Consider the following 20,856-nt stretch of genomic DNA (forward strand, 5'->3'; position numbering starts at 1 on the left):
AGTGTCTCTTATCTTCCATGTTGGTTATTCTCGAAAAATCAACATCTCTTTCGATAAGGTTTCACCTCCAAGGGGGAAGGGTATATTTACCTGGGGGTAACAGAGAGGGGCTGTATCCGAGTCGTTCAAAGCGAGTTATGAATTACATGTTTATACTTAATTGCTTATTTTATTTGCACTTGTACTGGAGTGAGCGATTTTCCCTCTGACGTCGATGGTGAGGAGTTGTATATAATGAAGTAAGGTACATTTATTTCTTATTTTACTGGAAAAAAAATGTTTTTCGAATTTTTTTGTGCCGGGTTGTGACCCTCCCCTCCAGAGCGTTCCTTCACCCAGTGAAACACGACATCTCATTACTGTTAAGGATGTGAAATGATGCAGACAACATTTTTCTTGATCGTTGTCATTTTGCTGTCTGGGCAGGCAGGTAAGCATGATCTAATTCCATACTGCGCGTAGCTAATCATTCTCAATTTTAGTTTCATTTCACTTACTCGTGATCATTTTTTTCAGTTAATTATCATTTTTCTTAACTAAAAATCATTCATATAGTTTAAGAATGGGTTCTCACAGATTTAGATCAATCCATTTGGATCGGGCTAACTCCCCGGGGGATCACACAAAATTGCTGTCATATACATGTATATATAAAGTGCTTAACGAATAATGTACCGGTTTCTTCCTTGCACAGCACAAAAACAAATCTTTCCGATTTTTCAGCCTCCGCGGAATGACGTCGGAGCAGTGCAAGCTGGCCTTTACAACGCGCGACTGAGTACCCCTTTCTCTTTTACACGGCCTTTCAACAGGCGTAATCTCGTTCGTCTTTCTTCGCGACTGAACAACGTTTTTCCGCAGGGGTCCTGCCTTGGTATTATGTGATGGTCGTTATCGGATTGTGACTGACATTTAAGAACATGAGATTTCAATGGAACTGAAAGATTTATATTGTTAATTCCTTTCAAAATTTCATTTTATTATCTTAGGTGCGCTACATGTATATACTGTCGAAAGGCGTGATCATTTCGATCATAAGAACATCTCTCCTGAGGAAGCTTCCCCCGAGGGCTTATCATATTTTGTTATTCATCATTTCATTTCTCTTTGCTGATTTATCCCTAAACGTTGTATTTTATCTATCAAATCCAGTCCAATTCACAGTCGTCTCAAAAACCATTTAAAATTTATATAGATTGCTTGGAAGCGATATCAAAGTCTATTTAAAGCATGATTATTATTTCCATAAAATTGCAATGAATTATAATGAATAAGACTTGGTCAAAGGCCATGCTGTTTGATTATTAAAAGTTTGGCCGCGGCCTTGAATAATGCAACTCTGGCTGCAGCAACATAACTGACTAGCATTTAACTTGTCGCTTGTACTATAGAAATTGTTAATCACACTTGCGCTTACAATCTGGATTTTATAGGATACGTTTTAAGGTGTCTCCGGAGTAAAAATCATTTCACTGAAATCATGATACACAGTCAGTGTATTTTTAATTTTTTTATTTTTTCCATTAATAAGGTGTATTAATAAAGATTCCTTGGACGATCGCGATTTAGACTGAGGCAGTTAAATAGATCTTAAGTTTATTACACTGATGGACGTAGTGCTTATGCATCGAATCAGCGTGTGCAGTGGTGGAACCAATCTTTAATTAATAAGGGAGCTGGAAGAACCAGCGGGTGACCGTTAAACGTTCTAATATTTAATCAACACTGAGCGGAGAACAAACAAAAAAGGATAAAGATGTGTCACTCTATGCGCTGGTGGCCGGGGAAATTTCAACAAAGCCCGACTAACAACAATGTACGTCACGGCCACCTTCAATATTTCATCTAGCTAAAAGACGAAAACAAAAATATTTTAATACCAATGTTGACTGGAGATGCATTAGAATTTTTTTTTTATTTGATGAATTAGGCTTCGTTCACATACAATGTCTATTTTCTAAATTCTATTTTCTATTCGCGCTATCTTATGATCACGGTCTGTGCCCTGAATATCCCGCCGCGTAATTACTGGCAGCGCGAGCCAGTTACTTATAGTAACTTATAGTAACTGGCTCGCGCTGCCAGTAATTACGCCGCGGGATATTCAGGGCACAGACCGAGATCATAAGACATACCGCGAATAGAAAATAGAATTTAGAAAATAGACATTGCATGTGAATGAAGCCTAAGTATTGCCCCACAACTGATCGTAGTACATCCCACGATAAGATTTCGCTCGATAGACCATGTCTAGAACCATTAGTAAACCATTAGTTCTAAACTAGCTGTCATAAAAAACCTTGCTTGAAAAACTGAATAACTAAGACCATTGTTATTTTGCAAGGTTAAGCAGTGATAAATGTGTTGATATATAGCAAACATTATCAGTATGATGTGCCGTAATACGTATATAACAGGAGTACTTTGCTATTGATGATGAGATATCTTGCTCATAGTGGGTGACGAAGAGAAAGGGGTGGTTAAACCACGTAAGTGAAGAATCACTGCACATTACACGTGCATCGTGTGTCTTTTACACGGTTTCTGCTAATGAAAATGTATCATATCGCAATATACTGATTTCTTCATAGAAATTCATTTTTCACATGAAAATAAGTAAATCGCCGCAAGTCAAAAACGGCTATTTTGTTTATAAGTTCTGGGCTTTGACAGAGAAGGACAGGCCTGCTTTAGATGACAGCCGGATTCGGTTGTATTTGTATGGGGATTGCTACCAGTAATTAACACAGTTATCACATGAAGTACCATTGAAACACGATGGTCGAGAGATGACTCATGAGCTGAGGTCAGTATAACAAGCAGCATGGTGGCCAATAAGCTATTTAACCTTTTATGTAACCTATCTCCAACCGCGATGATGAAGGCTTAAACCAAGTGTTTTGGTTTCTCACTTCTTTGTTTAAGCACAGTCCCCCCTCTTTTTTTCAGGACTCTGCAGCTGATGAAGGTCACTTGTTGACCGAAAAGCGCTTTCTGCAACCAGTCCAACCTCCCTTTTTTTTTCGTTTCCCCAGCCGCACTGTGTGTATCTCGTACAGTCGGCCCTTCAGGTCAAACACATGCAGAGGCGAGACACCTCTCTCACATTATACTGAAGTGAAACAACAGCCGATAATATTGAATACGGCAATAAATAGTTATCTAACATAATTCGAATCAGAATTATAAGACGGACACGTTCTATCACCGTTGTCATCTCTTCACAAACAAGTGATAACGCATCTAAGGGACTTTTATACTTCAATCTTAACTATAACGTCCCAAAAGCAATCTCAAAGCTTTTAACCAGGGGCGCTGTTAAAACACACGTCCCCAGGGGCCCAGTTCCTGGATCGTGTTATTTTGATAAGAGTTATTTTAACTAAGACATGAGCCGACCACCCCTAAACAACGAATATTAAATCGCAACTACAAAGGGGAGGATGTGGTGTGGTACGAAGATAGCCACAGAGTACAAAGTTAATGTACAGGAAAAAAGAGAGGATGAAGACAGTAAGTGGTTTTATTCCTTTTCTTATTTTCATAATATTCATTTATTTTCATTTTTAATAATTGATTATCAATGTGTGTTGATAAATTACCAAGTCTTTGATTTTATTACATTCTCCATGTCTGTTGTAGTGGTAGGCTACATGCATTCTTGTAATTCTCAATCCTGATACTTTCCCGGATTTTTTTTTAGTCAGACATGCTGTTCCCTTTACCCAGTTGTTATTAATACGTTATTACACATTATATTTTGATATCATTTCGTTATATCTTTACAGAAACCGTTAAGAAGGATACCGCACTGGAAAAAAGGAAAGGGCGATAGCAGCACTGAACAAGGGGAAGACGTTGAAAGGGGCAACGGCAGAAATATCTGACGCAGGGGTCTGCCAGGCTAAAGAAGTGCTGAAATTAATGTGTGGAAAATAATTTACACGCAAGGGCGATTTGATGTGTGGAAAATAATTTACACGCAAGGACGATTAGAGTCCACAGTTGTAGATTAGATAATATCACAGTATTCAACATGAAAAATGTTTATATATATCTCCTTTACGGTGATTGATTTTTACTTACTGTTTATATATATATATATATATTGTTATTACAATGAGATCAGTACTTCTTATATTTGAACATATATTTGTATATTATTTTGCTGTGATCCCAAGTAAACTTATATGTTTTAATTCAGGCCCAGTCTTGAAAGTCCAATTGGGGAGGGGAATGACCACAGTACGCGGGAAGCTAAATCATCAATACACAAATTACAGTGTATTATTATCTCACTGATAGTAGGCATTTTAAAAATATCCTGAAAATCACGTATCACCAGGTATAATGTCTTCGTTTCACGAATTGCGGAGAATAAACAATTGCATTCACAAGTCGCGTGAATGGGGTGCTTCACGAATCCCGCTAAATAAGATGAACGTTTCACACACCTCAAGAAATAAATAGCTGTATTTTCTACAGATTTATTCTGAAAGTATATTTTTTCTTTTAGAATTTGAGCAGCATTTATTTGATTTTGATTAAATACTTTAAGTTAGTCGGATATTTCAGGTACATAATGTGTTGCGTTTCTCTTGTTTTTAATTTTCCCATATTTTTAATGTTATTTTATTTCTTTAGCCTACGCATTTTGTAGGGGTTTTGGTGACAACATTTCGTCTTTCATTGGAAGCTAGGCTTCATCGCCTTACTCAATGTGAACAAAAATACCTAATGAGTGTAATTTTTAAAACGGGGTCGGGCAATTAGGGCACACATAATTGGCATGTTATTTAACGAGCGGCCACTCTCTGCAAATATATTAAGTCGATGGATAAGTAGTAGTCGTTTTCGTTTTCATCATATGTTTACCAGATGTCAGATAAATAATGGAAAAAGCCTGACTACTTATGAATCTGTGACGTTCCTATAATTGTACTTTTGCTTAGATTTTGTTCTAGAAAGTCGTATTTAAATGTGGTTCGTATTTATTTGCGTAGTTATTTTGCTAGGTAAATTTTTTAATGGTATTCGCTATTGTTTAGGGTGTGCGTATAATGAGTGTACAAAATAATACATTAGTATAAGATTACTTTCCACTTGTGAAATATAGTAGCTGTATTGCGCTTTATAAACATAATTCCCACTGCATTGTAATAGTTATTGTTGTTTTTTGCAATAAATTACTATAATTGAAAATTCACAAGCCTTCCTCTCATTAAATGAAATGCTACATGAATTTGAAACATTATCAGTGCTATAAGTACTTGAAATAACTGTAATCGTCCATATTTGATTAGATAAGGGTAGTAAAGACTTACCTAAAATCGCCTTTATTTGATCGGAAAAGGGTTATAATGACGTACCTCATATCGCATTTACTTCATCGGAAAAGGGTTATAAAGACGTGTCAAAAATCGCCTATATTTGATCGGAAAGGAGTTGTAAAGAGGTTGTTTTTTGACGCCTATACTTGATCGGAAAGACGTAGTAATAGTGCAACTACAATTTTAAGCTTAGGCATAAAAGGGTAGTAAACCCGTAGACCCTGACCCTTCCGGTAGAGCTTTACACCGTTGAATAGGCTTGTAAAGAGAATATTCAGACCCATTTCCTGAAGAGTAAAAGAGCTGAAAATTGACTTTTTGTGCTGTGAATTGGCTGCACGTTTTAGAAAACTATAGCCTGTAGGCATATTTCCCTTTTGAGGTAATTCCAGGACAACCTATTTATAAGGCTGATGTAAATTAATTTGGTTACTGTAAGGGAAAAAGTCAACCAACAATGATAAATCAATTTACTCACTGCGTCAGAAAAGATTAAGTGACTAAAACACGCTTGAACGATCAGCATTTGCTAGTATGTGTCCCTTTATTTACCCCCCCCCCCCAAAAAAAAAAAAAAAAAAAAAAAAAAAAAAAAGAAAAAAGGGGGGGGGGATAATACGATTCTTAGTCTATAGATTCTACAATTCGAATGCGCACATTCATTTTAAGTAGCATACTAATTTCCAGTGTTGTTCCTTTGTAAGTTCCTTATTTGAACGATGCAATACGTCTTTATTTGCAAATCGTTTCTGTAAGTTTTTGCACGACACTCCTGACTTGCCTCAGGTAAATATATGTACGTTGACTCTTGTAAATAAAGGAAAGACACTTTACTGATAGCAACAAGTAGTAAATCAAATTGTTATATTTGCAATTGGTCTATTTCTAAATATTATGCTTTTTCAGAAACTACAGAAATCCCCAATTTGACGACGGAAGGTTATGTCGGTGAGTAAATCCTTCATTGTTTCCTTTGTTTCGCTGGTTAGGTTTTTATTTTGATTAATCAAGAAGTTATAACTTCTTGGATTAATAAATGTACAGCATGATTGTTAGCATTGCATTTTATATTTTATATTTTACTTTTTTTAATGAATATCTCATAACATATTGCATTTCTGTACTATTTCCAATATCTTACAGGAGTGCGTTTAGTTGGTGGAAACAGTTACCGGGAAGGGCGAGTAATGGTCTACTACGACGGACGCTGGGGAACGATATGTGACCACGAGTTTGATGATAATGATGCTCGAGTTGTATGCCGCATGCTTGGACACGGGTATTTTTTACATCTGAAGCATCGTTAATGTCTGTATTCTTGATATCTAACAATCGTTTTTTTTTTTTTATTTTATTTTTATTTTTATTTTTTTATGAAAGTCCATCTGTGTTGCAGTGTTGCTCGTAATGTTGTGATTGAAAACTGTTCAGTTGAGTTGAAATGTGTTGGAGCGATAGCTCTCAGGTACGCATTCAGCTCATTGTGTAGAACTTGAACAGTTTTAAATTTCATCATTATGGAATAACACATCATCTTATAATAAAATAACCTTACTTTGATTAACCAATATCTGTATCCATCCTTTTCTAGTGACCGATACGCCAAAGCTTATGGCGGCGCCTGTTTTGGTGAAGGTAGCGGCATGATCTGGCTGAATCACCTGCACTGTCAAGGGACTGAATCCTCCTTAGCTCAGTGCTATAAGCGATACGGCTGGGGTAATTCCCACTGTTCACATAGCGAGGACGTCGGGGTATCTTGTGGCTTTTCATACAGACGCTCCTGTACCAACTACAATTATACTACGAGTAAGTGAACGTAACGTTTCTGATTTTTGACTTGTAAAAAGTACTACTGGGTTTGAATTTAGAGACCAGGAACTCGATTCCTACCACTAAAGAGCTTTATTGTGAAGCAGGCACACTGTATTTTCCCCACTATGGGTTCTTTTTCTTTTACCTGGACCTTACTATTCTTGTCCGGTTTGTTATCATCACCTTAATTTTCACTTTTTTGTAAACGTTGAAGCAACACTTTATATTACCTGTATTGTAGAGTTTTTTTTTTTTTTTTTTTTTTTGACTCCACAGTAAGAGATGCGGATACTAACAGTACTATATGTATCAATATGATAATACAGAAAATAAGAGAACAATAATACGTCTAGACTAAATTCTTGAAAACTAACAAACCTGCGAGCAGTGGACTGTTGTGCGAAATTCCTATTAATGTATGCGTGCTATGTTTTTTTTTCTTTTCTATTATTATAATTAAAAAATAAAATTGTAAGTTGTCACTTATAGCGATTTACACATGCCTCTTTTTATTCCCAGGTTGGCCAACTTCCGAAAGCCCTACAATAGAAACGGTTTCTCCACCGAGTATGTTCCTGTACAAGTTAAAATTACAATATTAATTAGGAGTACTTAGAAAATGCAAATGTAAAAAAAATACATGTTCTATCGTACAAGTATATAGCTGTAAACTTAATTTCGTTGAGGAGATGGGTGTTTCCTGAAGCTACTCGGTGCTTTGATACGGGATGGGGGTCGTTTGTTTGATGTAATGAACTATTTAGTGAAGGGACATTGATAAGACACGAAGTTTATTAAGGCAAACTGTTCTCACTGGTTGTTCCAGTCCGTTTAATTACATTAGTACAGAAGTTTTCAATGCTGATTGTGTGTTTGTTTTGTTGATTTTTATAAGGCTCTTAATTGTTTATTTGAATGTGTTAAACTTATGTGTTTCATTTCTTCTAACAGACCCTTGCTCTTACAATCCATGTTATAATGGAGGTACATGTGTCCCACAAAGATCTTACTACTGGCCTTATAACTATGTGGACTACAACTGCACATGCCCCTGGGCGAGATACGGGAAGAGATGTGAATATTACGGTATGTAACGCTTCACAATTTATATCATATCACATCATATTTACTTATGCTTTATGCATAATTCATATGAGAAAGTGCCTCGTGTAAGTTGTCGCCGTCTTATCTAACATCAGTGTCGACATTGACGCATGTAAAGGTAAATAGTGCCAGGAAACCTTTGACAAAACCGTCCCTGAAAAACAACATACCCGAAAACATACCTTTATGCTGATGCAACCCAATGTGTGTCAAATAATATGTATCATTGTTTTCAACTCCAGGGTGGCAAACTACCAAAGGTCCAACAACAGAATCGGTAACACCAAGTATGTACAGGGTTTTTTTTTATATACCTTAGTTATCGGGCGTATCAAATCAATAATATAGACTCCATATTTAACAAAGTGCATATACTCATGACTCTGGTCATGGCAAAGATTGTCTTAAAATGGTTTAATAAAAATTATTCTTATTGCAGCCGTCCCAGTTCGTTTAGTTGGAGGCTACAGCAACAGAGAGGGACGTGTGGAGGTTTACTACAATGGCCGCTGGGGCACTGTGTGTGACGACAGCTTTGACGATAATGACGCTAGGGTCATATGTCGCATGCTTGGGTTTGGGTACGGACAATAATAAATATGTTTGCCTATAAACATTATTATGTACATTGACCTTTCTGTTATATTTGATATGTATTACTACACTACAGGCTTTTGTAAAACGAGAAAATATATACATAAATGCACCTATATTGTCGAGGGTAAGTCGATGCATGTAACTTTTGACTTAAGTAGGACATGCAATGAACTACACTTTAGATAAAAAAAATATATATATTCGAATTAGAGCTACATTCTAATTGCAGACGCAGACAGGTTCCCTCATTAATTATGCATCTTAAACCTGCAACCCGAAGAATAAAGAAAATCATAAAATCCCACTGTCAGTGTGAACTACATGACGTTATGCACATACATTGTACGTGTCTTGTTTAATTACATTTTAGCGATCGTTATGCAAAGGCATACCAGTCGGCCTGCTATGGCCAGGGCAATGGGCAGATTTGGCTGGATGATGTCCGTTGCAGTGGAGGAGAACATTCGATATCAGCATGTGGTCACAATGGTTGGGGTAGTCACAACTGTGGACACCGTGAAGATGCCGGGGTGTCTTGTGGGTACTCCTACACAAGAGGCTGTCCGGGATCTTCCCAGTACGGTTAGTGCACTTTATCTATCCACGTGGGATGTGGGTTATAAACGCTTTGAATAGCTTTGACTACAATTAATGTTGGCTCGCTGGCACCTTCGTCTTGAAAGACCATTGATTTGCGTTTTGCATTGGATCAGTTGTCCTGATATAACAGCACCAAGTATGGCTGAAAATCCCAATACGGAAGCGGCAGTCTCTGCCACAGTGCAGACACTTAAAGCAAAACTCTGTTCTTCTATTCTGTGCTTGGGAATGGTTAAATATCTTTTCCTCAGCCTTTAATGCCATTTAGCATTCACAAGCAGTGATACCTTTTGACAGAGATTGCTTTCAAGCATTTCTGTTCATAGTACTGTCCTCCCATAACAGCGAGCAAACAAGGCTGGAGTGACCTCTCCATAGACCAAAAACATGTGTAGTACTTTGCGCTATGATTCCCTCTTCACGTAACCGGAAAGGCTTAGTGGACAGAAAATAGCTAATATAGAAGGTTCCAGCACCATCACAGTAGGTTCAACCCAGAGATGACTATAAACTGTGGGGACGTAACTAATGAAGTCACAGGAGGTACTAGTAGATGCAAGTATGTAGTCTTGAACACAAACTATGATGACGTATGAATACTTGTCAAAAAATAAAAAAATTCCAAGTGTGGTGGACCGACTTTGGGCAAAAATGCTTGGAAGCAAAATCTATCAAAAGGCATGCCACAAAGGCCAAGCCCTTATTGCCCCTGAAGGTTACAAACCAATATCCGGCTCTGACGGTTAGGTACGTCTTGATAATGAAGGGAGCGCGTCCCCCCCCCCCCACCCCCCTGTGCAAGCTGTATCCATGTTTGAGCTACCTGCGGGACCCAAGTTCTTGGTTTGTCCTCTAGGGGTATCGCCGTGAAGTCAGCGGGAGTTTGGAATCAGTGTTTCCCTTAACCTAGCTGGGTTGCCAAGGTTCACGAGTCCAACCGGCCAGGATTATTGTTTGGAAGCTGATTTTTTTTTTTTTTTTTTTTTTTTTTTTTTTGTAATTCACTCAGGCATACTGCTTTCAAATGTGCGGCATGGTGACCAACGACTGCAGACACCCAAAAGATACATCCATGTCCTATTTTTCAAACACGTTTGTTGGTTTATGAGAATTATACAATAATAATATACACGTAAAGATGGAAATCGCTTTTAGCATGACCTTCTTACAAGAACCTAAAACTACCATCAATTAACTCATATATATCCTTATGATGATGGAGAAAAGTGTTTTATAAGGATAAATACTGTAACTGTTATTTAAGAATTCGTATATGACAGGGGAGGTAGTTGTATGTATTTCTATTCCAGACGATGGCATTTGTCCGTTGTACTGCATGATATACTTTTTCAAATGTTCCAAAAGCATCCACCTCAGGGTCCATTAGAGGGTTTCGGCGTTTTTGTTAGATTCTAAGACATCTGTACAGGGAAGACGTATAATTACCCTTACATGATTTAATAAATATATATTGAACTTTTTTTGCACATCATTCTTAATGTTGTGTTTTATCATTCTATCTTCTTTTAAAGGTACCACTGAGGCATCCGAAACTACTTCTTCAAGCTATGGTATGTGTGCTCTACGTTTATTTGTAGATATCAAAGGTTTTTGTGTGTGTACTGTATGTATAATATGGAAAACTACCCTTTTCATTTTAGGGAAGTGCATCTATCCCATAAAATACTATTTATTTATTTATTTATTTATTTATTTGTCTACATATGTGTGTATTTTAACAGATCCTTGCTCTTCCTACCCATGTTATTACGGAGGCACGTGTGTCCCAAAAAGATGTTATTACTGGCCCTATGACTATGTGGACTACAATTGCACATGTCCGGGTCTAATACCTTAATTATTGAGCGTATCAAATCAAATATATAGACGCCATATTTAGCCAAGTGCATATAGTTAAGACTCTGGTTATGGCATGGATTGTCTTAAAACGGTTTAATAAAAATTAACAACGATTTGCAGTTGGGGTTATTCGAGAATCACTTTAAAATCTCGCTTGATTTTACAGTGATTCTCGTATAACTCCAGTTGTCAACCGTTACCAGGGTAATGGCTGTCTAGCGAGTGAAAAAAAAAGCCGACATAATTTATCTGCAAATGATATTCTGGTTATTTTTCTAATTCTGCATAATAACAATATGTTGCGTAACAGTACGAATTCGTCGTGTTTGGAGTACCTCCCCCCCTTCCCCGTCTTTTTTTTTTTTTTTTTTTTTTTTTTTTTTTTTGCTTTCCAAGACGACCAGTCGGCGCATGAGTTTCAGGGTTACCGCCTCTCGCATATTCTTTAGACCCTTTAGGCCCGTATGACTTTGCACAGTCCCCCTTTTATTTCATTTCTGATGATCCAAAGTAACCCGAGGAGGCTGGTGTTAACTTTAGTTAGACGTAAAAACACAGGTACATGCCAATCTATCAGTGGCATACGTTTATTGGGAGGGTAGAATGAAAAAGGGGGTTTATAACCTAGTATGGTCATTATCATGGATGCATCATGAATATTTGTATGACTTGAACACGGTGAGGTTCAAGTCCCATGTGTCAATGAACAATGATGCGTATTCTATTTTGATACATGCAACACATCACAATAAATATATTTTTTTTTCTTAAGATTTAAACGCAACATCCGAAACACCGATGACTACCGCAAATTACGATACGTATACTGAGTTTCAAGTATAGATAGCATAATAAATATAATTATTTGATGTATTAAAAATAGATCAACACAACTTCTCTTAAAAGACCATAGTGCACGATACAAAGATGATGCTGTAAGGGTAATTTATCATTTGAACTGACTATTGTGGATTTATTTATTTATTTATTATTGAATTGTCAAGAATCGAGTGTACATGTATACTACCTCCGTCAAAATGCAATGTGAGGATCAACTATCAAAAATTACCCAGTGATAGCATTTATTAAACTGCATTGTTTTCCCTTGCATTTTTTTTCAAGACCCTTGCTCTTCCTACCCATGTTATTACGGAGGCACGTGTGTCCCACAAAGATCTTATTACTGGCCTTATGACTATGTGGACTACAACTGTACATGTCCCTGGGATAGATACGGGAAGAGATGTGAATATTATGGTGAGTATTATTACTGGCCCTATGACTATATGTGGACTACAACTGTACATGTCCCTGGGCGAGATACGGGAAGAGATGTGAATATTATGGTGAGTATTATTACTGGCCTTATAACTATGTGGACTACAACTGTACATGTCCCTGGGATAGATACAGAAAGAGATGTGAATATTATGGTGAGTACTATTACTGGTCCTATGACTATGTGGACTACAACTGTACATGTCCCTGGGATAGATACGGAAAGAGGTGTGAATATCATGGTGAGTATTATTACTGGCCCTATGACTGAGTGGACTACAACTGAACATGTCCCTGGGATAGATACGGGAAGAGATGTGAATATTATGGTGAGTATTATTACTGGACTTATAACTATGTGGACTGCAACTGTACATGTCCCTGGGATAGATACGGGAAGAGATGTGAATATTATGGTGAGTATTATTACTGGCCTTATAACTAAGTGGACTACAACTGCACATGTCCCTCGGATAGGTTCGGGAAGAGATGTGAATATTATGGTGAGTATTATTACTGGTCTTATGACTATGTGGACTACAACTGTACCTGTCCCGGGGATAGATACGGAAAGAGGTGTGAATATTATGGTGAGTATTATTACTGACCCTATGATTATGTGGACTACAACTGTACATGTCCCTGGGATAGATACGGAAAGAGATGTGAATATTATGGTGAGTATTATTACTGGCCTTATAACTAAGTGGACTACAATTGTACATGTCCCTGGGATAGATACGGAAAGAGGTGTGAATATTATGGTGATTATTATTACTGGCCTTATAACTATGTGGACTACAACTGTACATGTCCCTGGGATAGATACGGGATGTGAATATTATGGTGAGTATTATTACTGGCCTTATAACTATGTGGACTACAACTGCACATGCCCCTGGGCGAGATACGGGAAGAGATGTGAATATTACGGTATGTAACGCTTCACAATTTATATCATATCACATCATATTTACTTATGCTTTACGCATAATTCGTATGAGAAAGTGCCTCGTGTAAGTTGTCGCCGTCTTATCTAACATCAGTGTCGACAGTGTGACGCATGTAAAGGTAAATAGTGCCAGGAAACCTTTGACAAAACCGTCCCTGAAAAACAACATACCCGAAAACATACCTTTATGCTGATGCAACCCAATGTGTGTCAAATAATATGTATCATTGTTTTCAACTCCAGGGTGGCAAACTACCGAAGGTCCCACAACAGAATCGGTAACACAAAGTATGTACAGGTTTTTTTTTATATACCTTAGTTATTGGGCGTATCAAATCAATAATATAGATACAGGAAGAGATGTGAATATTATGGTGAGTATTATTACTGGCCCTATGATTATGTGGACTACAACTGCACATGTCCCCCATATAGGCTCGGGAAGAGATGTGAATATTATGGTATGTAACGTTTCAAACCCATAGCATATCACATCATATCTGTAATTCATACGAGGAAGTGCATCTGGTAAGTTTTTGCCGTGTTATCTAACATCGGTGTCTATATTAAAGCACTGAAAAATATCATACACGAAAATATACTTTTATGCTGATGCAATCCAATGTGTGTCAAATAATATGTATCATTTTTTTTCAACTCCAGGGTTGCCAACTACCGAAAGCCCCACAAACGAATCAGTAACACCAAGTATGTACAGGTTTATTATATACTTTAATTATTGGGCGTATTATATCAATGATATAGACACTATATTTAGTGAAGTACATATAGTTAAAGTGATAATAACTCTTCGTTTCGGCCAAAAAAGTGAATTTCTGGAGTAAACAACAATTTTCTTATACTTACCAATGGTTAAGTGAATCCATTTTTACATTCAAAGTTAGTCCCTGTTTTTTTGTTTTTTTTTTCTAAAAAGTTTGTTTTTTTAGAGTATATTCATCAGTGGAGGTCACGTGGTCTAAAGACAAGCTCAGATATCAGAATAATAGCTATATCTGCCGTTTTTGTGGTAAAATGGAATATATTATATTTCTATAAGTTATTCACAATGTTTTTTATTGTGAAATATAGATCTCATATGAAGAGTTATTATCCCTTTAAACTGATCATGATAATATAGTTCACCTCTAGTTAGGTGATATACATGTGGATATTTATCAAATTTTATTTCGGTGATTTACGGTCAATTTTAGCTGATATTGTGTATAAAATCGTGATTTATTTGCTCCATTAAAAAAAAATAACCATCACTACCCCTCCCTCTCCCTATCTTTCTTTCTTTGCAATAAATATGCAGGGCATCATCCTCGCGTCTTAAAGGGATAATAACTCTTCGTTGTGGCCAAAAAAATGAATTTCCTGGAGTAAACAACAATTTCCCCATACTAATCAATGGTTAATGAATCCATTTTACATTCAAAGTTAGTTCGTTAGTTCCTGTTTATTTTTCTAAAATGTTGTTTTTTTTTTAAATCTTTTAAGATATTTTAACAGAGTATAGCCATCAATGGAGGTCACGTGTTCTAAAGACAAGTTCAGAATAAAAGCTTTAACTGTCGTTTTTGTGGTAAAACAGAATATATCATATTTCTGTGAGTTGTTCACAATGTTTTTTTTATTTTGAAATATACAGGGTATATCTCATACGAAGAGCTATTATCCCTTTAGGCAGAGTTATTTGTATGATGGTGATTTCTTGATTCGATTTTTGAGTAGTCCACCGGGTTTGTTATTTTTTCTTCTAGCTTGTTAGTAGAAACCAAGAAAGCAATTGTGAACAAAAAGTGACATATTTGACAGAGCACATAGTTTATTTTTATTATTATTATTATTATTATTTATTATTATGATTATGATTATGATTTTTTTTTTTTTTTTTTTTTTTTTTTTTTTTTTTTTTTTTTTTTGTGTGTGTGTAAAATAATAAACTTTGTTATATTTACAGTTTGCAAGGCCCAGGCAGACATAATTTTTATCTTGGACGGATCTGGTAGCGTCAACGCACCCGACTTTGCCAAACAACTACATTTCATCAAGTCCTTGGTGAGGAAATTTGACGTTGGACCAAACGCGGTAAAGGTTGGCGTTCTGCAGTACTCTAACTACGCAGTGCAGGAGTTCAACCTTAACACTCACAGCACCGAGGCCGCCATCCTAGCCGCCGTGGACAGGATCAGGCAGAAGAGTGGTGGTACTAACACAGCCCTAGCTCTCTCCACCGCCCGCACCAGCAGTTTCACGGCTGCCAAAGGCGATCGGCCAAACGTACCGAACCTCGTAATCGTCATGACCGACGGTAGATCTAATAACATGGCGGCAACCGCCAGAGAAGCAAATAAGCTGCGTAATATTGCGTCTGTGTTCGCAATTGGAGTTGGGAGTAATGCTTATACTGCCGAGCTGGAGGCCATGGCCACCGACCCGGATAGCAAATTCGTGTTTACTGTAACAGACTTCAGTGCCCTGTCAAATATAGAGACAGAGTTAGCCACGGATGCTTGTGCACGTGAGTATCTTTTTTATAGATTAGCACGAAAATTGACCTTTTAACCCCTATTTAACGTTTATATACTATATTCTCAACGAATGGAAAGTATGGGTACTCATATCTGAATTGACAGCAGACTAGTGCGTCCCCCGCGTTGCAGGAGCTCTCAAAACTTTATCGTACCTTTCACCTAAATATATCGTACATACATTGCTGGAAAGAGAGCCAGTCTTGTACCGATAGCGCGTGAAATACTAATTATAATAATAATAATAATAATAATAATAATAATAATAATAATAAAACACTTCTTAAAACCACCCTACACATGCGTCTCAGCGCTGTTTACATAAAAAATAAAAACTCCACAGATAAATTAAAGCTAGTATAGACTAAAAACAGAATACTTAAATATTTTAAAAACTAAAAAGATGCTATAAAATAAAGTATTCTTCAAATAAAAAAGTTTTTAAATTCTTCTTAAAACAGTAATATGAGTCATCCAGAGACACATTAGATCTGGTGATAAAATTAGACCATATAATCGGTGCACAAATCTCTAAACTTCTGTGTCCATATGTTTTAAGAGTCTTTTTGATGTCTTTTCGCTTAAGTTGAAATTGTCCACTAGATCGAAGTGATCTGATAGGAGTTAAAAGTTCTATGGTAGAGTTTAAGTAAAATGGACAGTCGCCCCTTAAAATCTTTTAAAAAAGTCAAAAGTAATATTTTAAAAACTATTCGTTGAGACACGGGTAGCCAGTGGAGGTTTCGCTGAATTGGTGTGATGTGGTCGGACTTCTGAGCTTTACAGAGGAGACGAGCAGCAGAGTTCTGAATTGATTGTAGCTTTTCCATTCGATAGTTAGGTATTCCAAACAATCCAGTCTAGAGGTTACAAATGCATGGATGAGTAATTCAGTTTGCTTGGTGTTAATAAGGTGAAAGATCTTGGATATCCGTTGGAGACTAAAATATGCTGTTTTACATACTTTGTTAATGTGTGATGTCATTTCGCGCTTACGGAAGTCGGTATTTAAGCTTCATCTTTCTGACTGCCAATTACGTCGGCGTGAAATATCAAACCCGTTGTAGGGGGGATGTAAAGTAGCACTTAACTGTAATATGATCTACCTCGCGCTTACGGAAGTCGGTTCATGTCGGTCTGTTTGGAGAAGTATTGTTTTACAGCAGGTGTTTTAGGGGCGGTTATCATAAAGTTCCATATAGACATGTAGGAATGAATTGTATTATTACTTGCTTCTTTCTTTATCAACGAGTTCTTCAACTTGCAGATACTATATAATGTCTAAATTTGATTTAAATTATTTTCTTTTTAGAGGCTACTGCAGCACCGCCAGGTAAGAATAAAAGAACATGGATACATGGAACATCAATCAAGGAATACTTTCTTGATAAAGTGTATTTCCCCCACCTTACTCATAAAAAGTATGTGTGTTAAATGTCAATGTCCAAGACATACAATTATTATTGAAAAAAAAAAAAGCTAACAATGGACGTTTTCAATATTTACTAGTATTTACCGAACAGATGAAAGCATTTAACCCTCAAGCGACCAAGCTATTTTAAAGACTGAAATGACCAAGTGTGGTCATCTATGTATAGATGGACTTGGGTTTAACCAAATTTAGAATCGTCGTTACAGTACAAACGTTGTAATACAACATGTAACTTAAATTTCCCACATTTAACAGTGGTACTGCTGTTTCAGTGAACCTTAACATTTCCGTGAATTGTGACTCGACAAACGGTATGACTGTGGCGGTGGACGTAAATAACATCCAGTCTCGTCTTGGTCCAATGACTTTGACCTTGGATGACATCAACTGTGTTCCTGACCAATACCTTGGCGGCAACGTAATATTCCATGTGCCCCTTGCCACTCAAATGTGTGGAACCCGCAGACTGGTAATTGATATTGGTCGAAATTAGTAACAACAATATGAAAAAAATTAATAAATCACCATCCTTTTCATTTAAATTAACTTATACTAGAACGCACGATTCTATTACCATGGGGTTAACAAAATTGTGGATGTTTCAGTATATTATCCGCGCGTAATCTTCGTTAGTAATATTGTCTCAATATCAGCCTCCGCTGACGTTAGCAGTATGTCCTAAATGCAAAATGATAATAACATATATTAAATCACAATTATGTTCCGTTTGTGAAGGAAACCAGAGATACGTTCATCTACAGAAACGCCCTCGTACTCCGTCCGTACAGTAACTCCCTCATCAACCGCGAGCTGCACTACAGGTACACGGTGGAGTGTGTGCTGCCGAGATATGGTGACGTAGGAGAGGAATTCGTCGCTGAGGTGAGATAATTTTGGTTTTGTTTTCACTTTGTGTAACACACGGGGAATAAATAAATGACTTGCTCTACTCGGTATTTGTACGCGTGTGTTGTTTGTATCAGTGGTGTTATCAGACTTACTAAATCAAAGCAAGGTCAGTTGTGTCAGTCCCTTATACAATTTGCAATACAATAGCGAGTCATATCGATGCAGAGTAACAGATCAACATTATGGCGCATTTGATTGATTTTTGAATTCGCCTGTACAAACTTATAAAATGGCTCATCTTTGTTGTTAATACAGGGTACAGTGTATGGCAACCGAGCGTATGTCGCTAATGGCAATTTCACCCTGAGAATGGACCTGTACCATTCCGATTACTTCACCTCCCCCGTGACCAGTTATCCCCACGTGGTCAGACTTAACCAGGACATGTATGTGGATGTGGCTTTACTGACACTGGACGTTAATCTTAAGGTGGTCCTACAGAACTGTGTGGCGACACCGAAGGCTACGAAGGGTTATCCACAATACGCCCTCATTAGCAACAAGTGAGTATGGTGATCTCACAGTAACAATTGCAGGGTTTGTATGTACTGAAAGCGTTGTCTGTAAATTTCTAAGCTTAATGCAAGAACAAAAAAAAAAAAATAAAATAAATTGCTAAAATCACGTGTACATGTTTTACAGTGTGTTGCAACAGTACTATGGTGGTGAATTCAAGCTAAAGAACATTTAAAAAGACCCCTACTTATTTACCGGTACACAACGTGATTACCCGATTTATCGGTCAAACGTTTACATTCAGCAAAATTAAATAAACCCATGATTGTATACTTCCAGATGCCCAGACGACCCTACGGTACGCTTCTATCCCTCTAACGACACGCATGCGCAGTTCGCTGTCAAGGCCTTCGAGTTCTTCAACGATCCAGAAGTCTACATCCACTGTGAGGTCATCGTGTGTAACGCCACTGACCGGGACAGTAGGTGTCTGCGGCCCAGTGAAGGGTACGCCTGTCCACAAAATGGCGGCAGGGGGAAGAGAGCGGTACCTGGTGACGTAGAGGTGTACAGCCTGGTGCAGGGACCCGTGTTCGTCCAGAAAGAGAACCCTGTAGCAGGCAAGTCATATATATATATATATATATATATATATATATATATATATATATATATATATATATATATATATATATATAAATTGAATTTAAAGGGAAGATTTTTCTCATTGTTTGAACTAAACGTACCAAACGCGTTTTTGGAATTAATTGATTCATATCCGCACCTCTCTGCCGCAGACTAATGAAGCCATTTTCCACCCGGCCCTCATCATAATAATATGACCCCTTTTTGGTCTTATTTTGTATTCCTCTAGCAATTAGAGGCAGATGTTGTATCCCTTTTCTCTCGTAACCGAATGCTGCAACTACCAATGACTAGGGTATCGAATGTGTTTAAATACCCCGTCTTTGTTTTCCCAGAGTTTGCCGTGAAAGACGAAAGGAAGAATCAGGAGGACAGCGAAGAAGTTGCCCAGGCACCGGCCTCGACTACACTTGGAGCCGGCGTCATGGCTGTCAGCGCATGCGTTGTTGTCATAGCAGCAGTGATCGTAATGCGCAAGAGCAGATCATCCAATGCTGATTACATTCCAGTGAGAACCGATGAAATTTGAAATTCATTGCATTAGTTGTGCTACGTTGTCACTGGCTTTGTAAACGTAAATATATATTTCATTTTGAAAAGGTTTATATCCACCGATAAAATGAAAAACACTTGAAATTAATGGCTTGATGGACCATAAACCTGCTTTTTAATTGAAAGAAAACACAGTGATTTGAACACCCAAACTTAATTGCAATTGGATTATGATTTTGTATACGTATGTGACATTGCTCAAAACAGATATCACAGTAGGTCCTAATATCAACATTTTATGTTTGTAATTTCTGTACACAGAGTGATTTGCAATCGGGTAACAATAAGAATTAGAGACTGAAATGTATGTTTGCCAATGGCTTCAAGAGTAGAAAAGAGTGTGATTGTAGTTGCTTGCTCGGGAAAACACAAATTATTGTAGCATTCATTCTAATGCGTTAAACTTTTCAATCTAGATTTCAAAAATTTCGGATAGTATTTTTTTATTTCCTTTGCTTTATTATTATTATTATTATTATTATTATTATTATTATTATTATTCTGGCTAGTAATCAATTATGATAGAGTATACCTACAGTCTATACTGCTTTACTTAATGTTTAGAGTGTCTAATAAAACTTTGCACAGATTGCTTCAGTGTCCATTACTTTATGTGCATTTTATATAAAATATATTTACTTGCAGTTTCACTGAACTGATCGTATAACTTGTAGAGTTAAATCGACAGAGAAAACACTGTTTAATCTCTATACACAGATTAGTTTTTTAGGTAAAAAGTAAAAATAAATATATTTCACAGACACAAAAAATAAAATAAAATAAATAAAT

At 37.0% G+C, this 20,856-nt stretch overlaps 2 protein-coding genes across 2 annotated transcripts in view; both read left to right on the top strand.

Moving 5' to 3' along the window:
• LOC106169470 (scavenger receptor cysteine-rich domain-containing protein DMBT1-like) overlaps positions 1 to 20,044 on the top strand; it is a 66,251-nt gene extending 46,207 nt beyond the window's left edge. Inside the window, exons 43-54 of the mRNA XM_087014092.1 lie at positions 9,217 to 9,428; positions 10,979 to 11,017; positions 12,429 to 12,563; positions 13,780 to 13,824; positions 14,200 to 14,244; positions 15,503 to 16,063; positions 17,386 to 17,406; positions 17,778 to 17,974; positions 18,241 to 18,387; positions 18,670 to 18,917; positions 19,210 to 19,490; positions 19,851 to 20,044. Of these exons, the coding sequence (XP_086870218.1) occupies positions 9,217 to 9,428; positions 10,979 to 11,017; positions 12,429 to 12,563; positions 13,780 to 13,824; positions 14,200 to 14,244; positions 15,503 to 16,063; positions 17,386 to 17,406; positions 17,778 to 17,974; positions 18,241 to 18,387; positions 18,670 to 18,917; positions 19,210 to 19,490; positions 19,851 to 20,044 (2,125 nt within the window). The remainder of the gene's footprint in view (positions 1 to 9,216; positions 9,429 to 10,978; positions 11,018 to 12,428; positions 12,564 to 13,779; positions 13,825 to 14,199; positions 14,245 to 15,502; positions 16,064 to 17,385; positions 17,407 to 17,777; positions 17,975 to 18,240; positions 18,388 to 18,669; positions 18,918 to 19,209; positions 19,491 to 19,850) is intronic.
• On the top strand, positions 119 to 8,267 carry LOC106162931 (lysyl oxidase homolog 4-like). The gene is made up of 6 exons (XM_087012755.1): positions 119 to 430; positions 6,237 to 6,278; positions 6,474 to 6,609; positions 6,922 to 7,139; positions 7,665 to 7,712; positions 8,097 to 8,267. Exons 1-6 carry the CDS (start codon positions 376 to 378, stop codon positions 8,237 to 8,239), a joined length of 642 nt encoding a protein of 213 aa, XP_086868881.1. The 5' UTR covers positions 119 to 375; the 3' UTR covers positions 8,240 to 8,267.
• Positions 20,045 to 20,856: the final 812 nt, after the last annotated feature.

This window comes from Lingula anatina, chromosome 5, assembly GCF_051362555.1.
Source record: "Lingula anatina isolate TDL-2025a chromosome 5, LinAna3.0, whole genome shotgun sequence".
NCBI lineage: Eukaryota > Metazoa > Brachiopoda > Lingulata > Lingulida > Lingulidae > Lingula > Lingula anatina.

What these genes read in the sequence shown, in the direction of transcription:
- LOC106162931 (XM_087012755.1), top strand. Translation starts at nt 376, where the DNA reads ATGATGCAGACAACATTTTTCTTGATCGTTGTCATTTTGCTGTCTGGG. An exon ending in TTTGCTGTCTGGGCAGGCAG is followed by an intron (nt 431 to 6,236) that starts GTAAGCATGATC and finishes ATGCTTTTTCAG; the next exon opens with AAACTACAGAAATCCCCAAT. An exon ending in AGAAACGGTTTCTCCACCGA is followed by an intron (nt 7,713 to 8,096) that starts GTATGTTCCTGT and finishes TTCTTCTAACAG; the next exon opens with ACCCTTGCTCTTACAATCCA.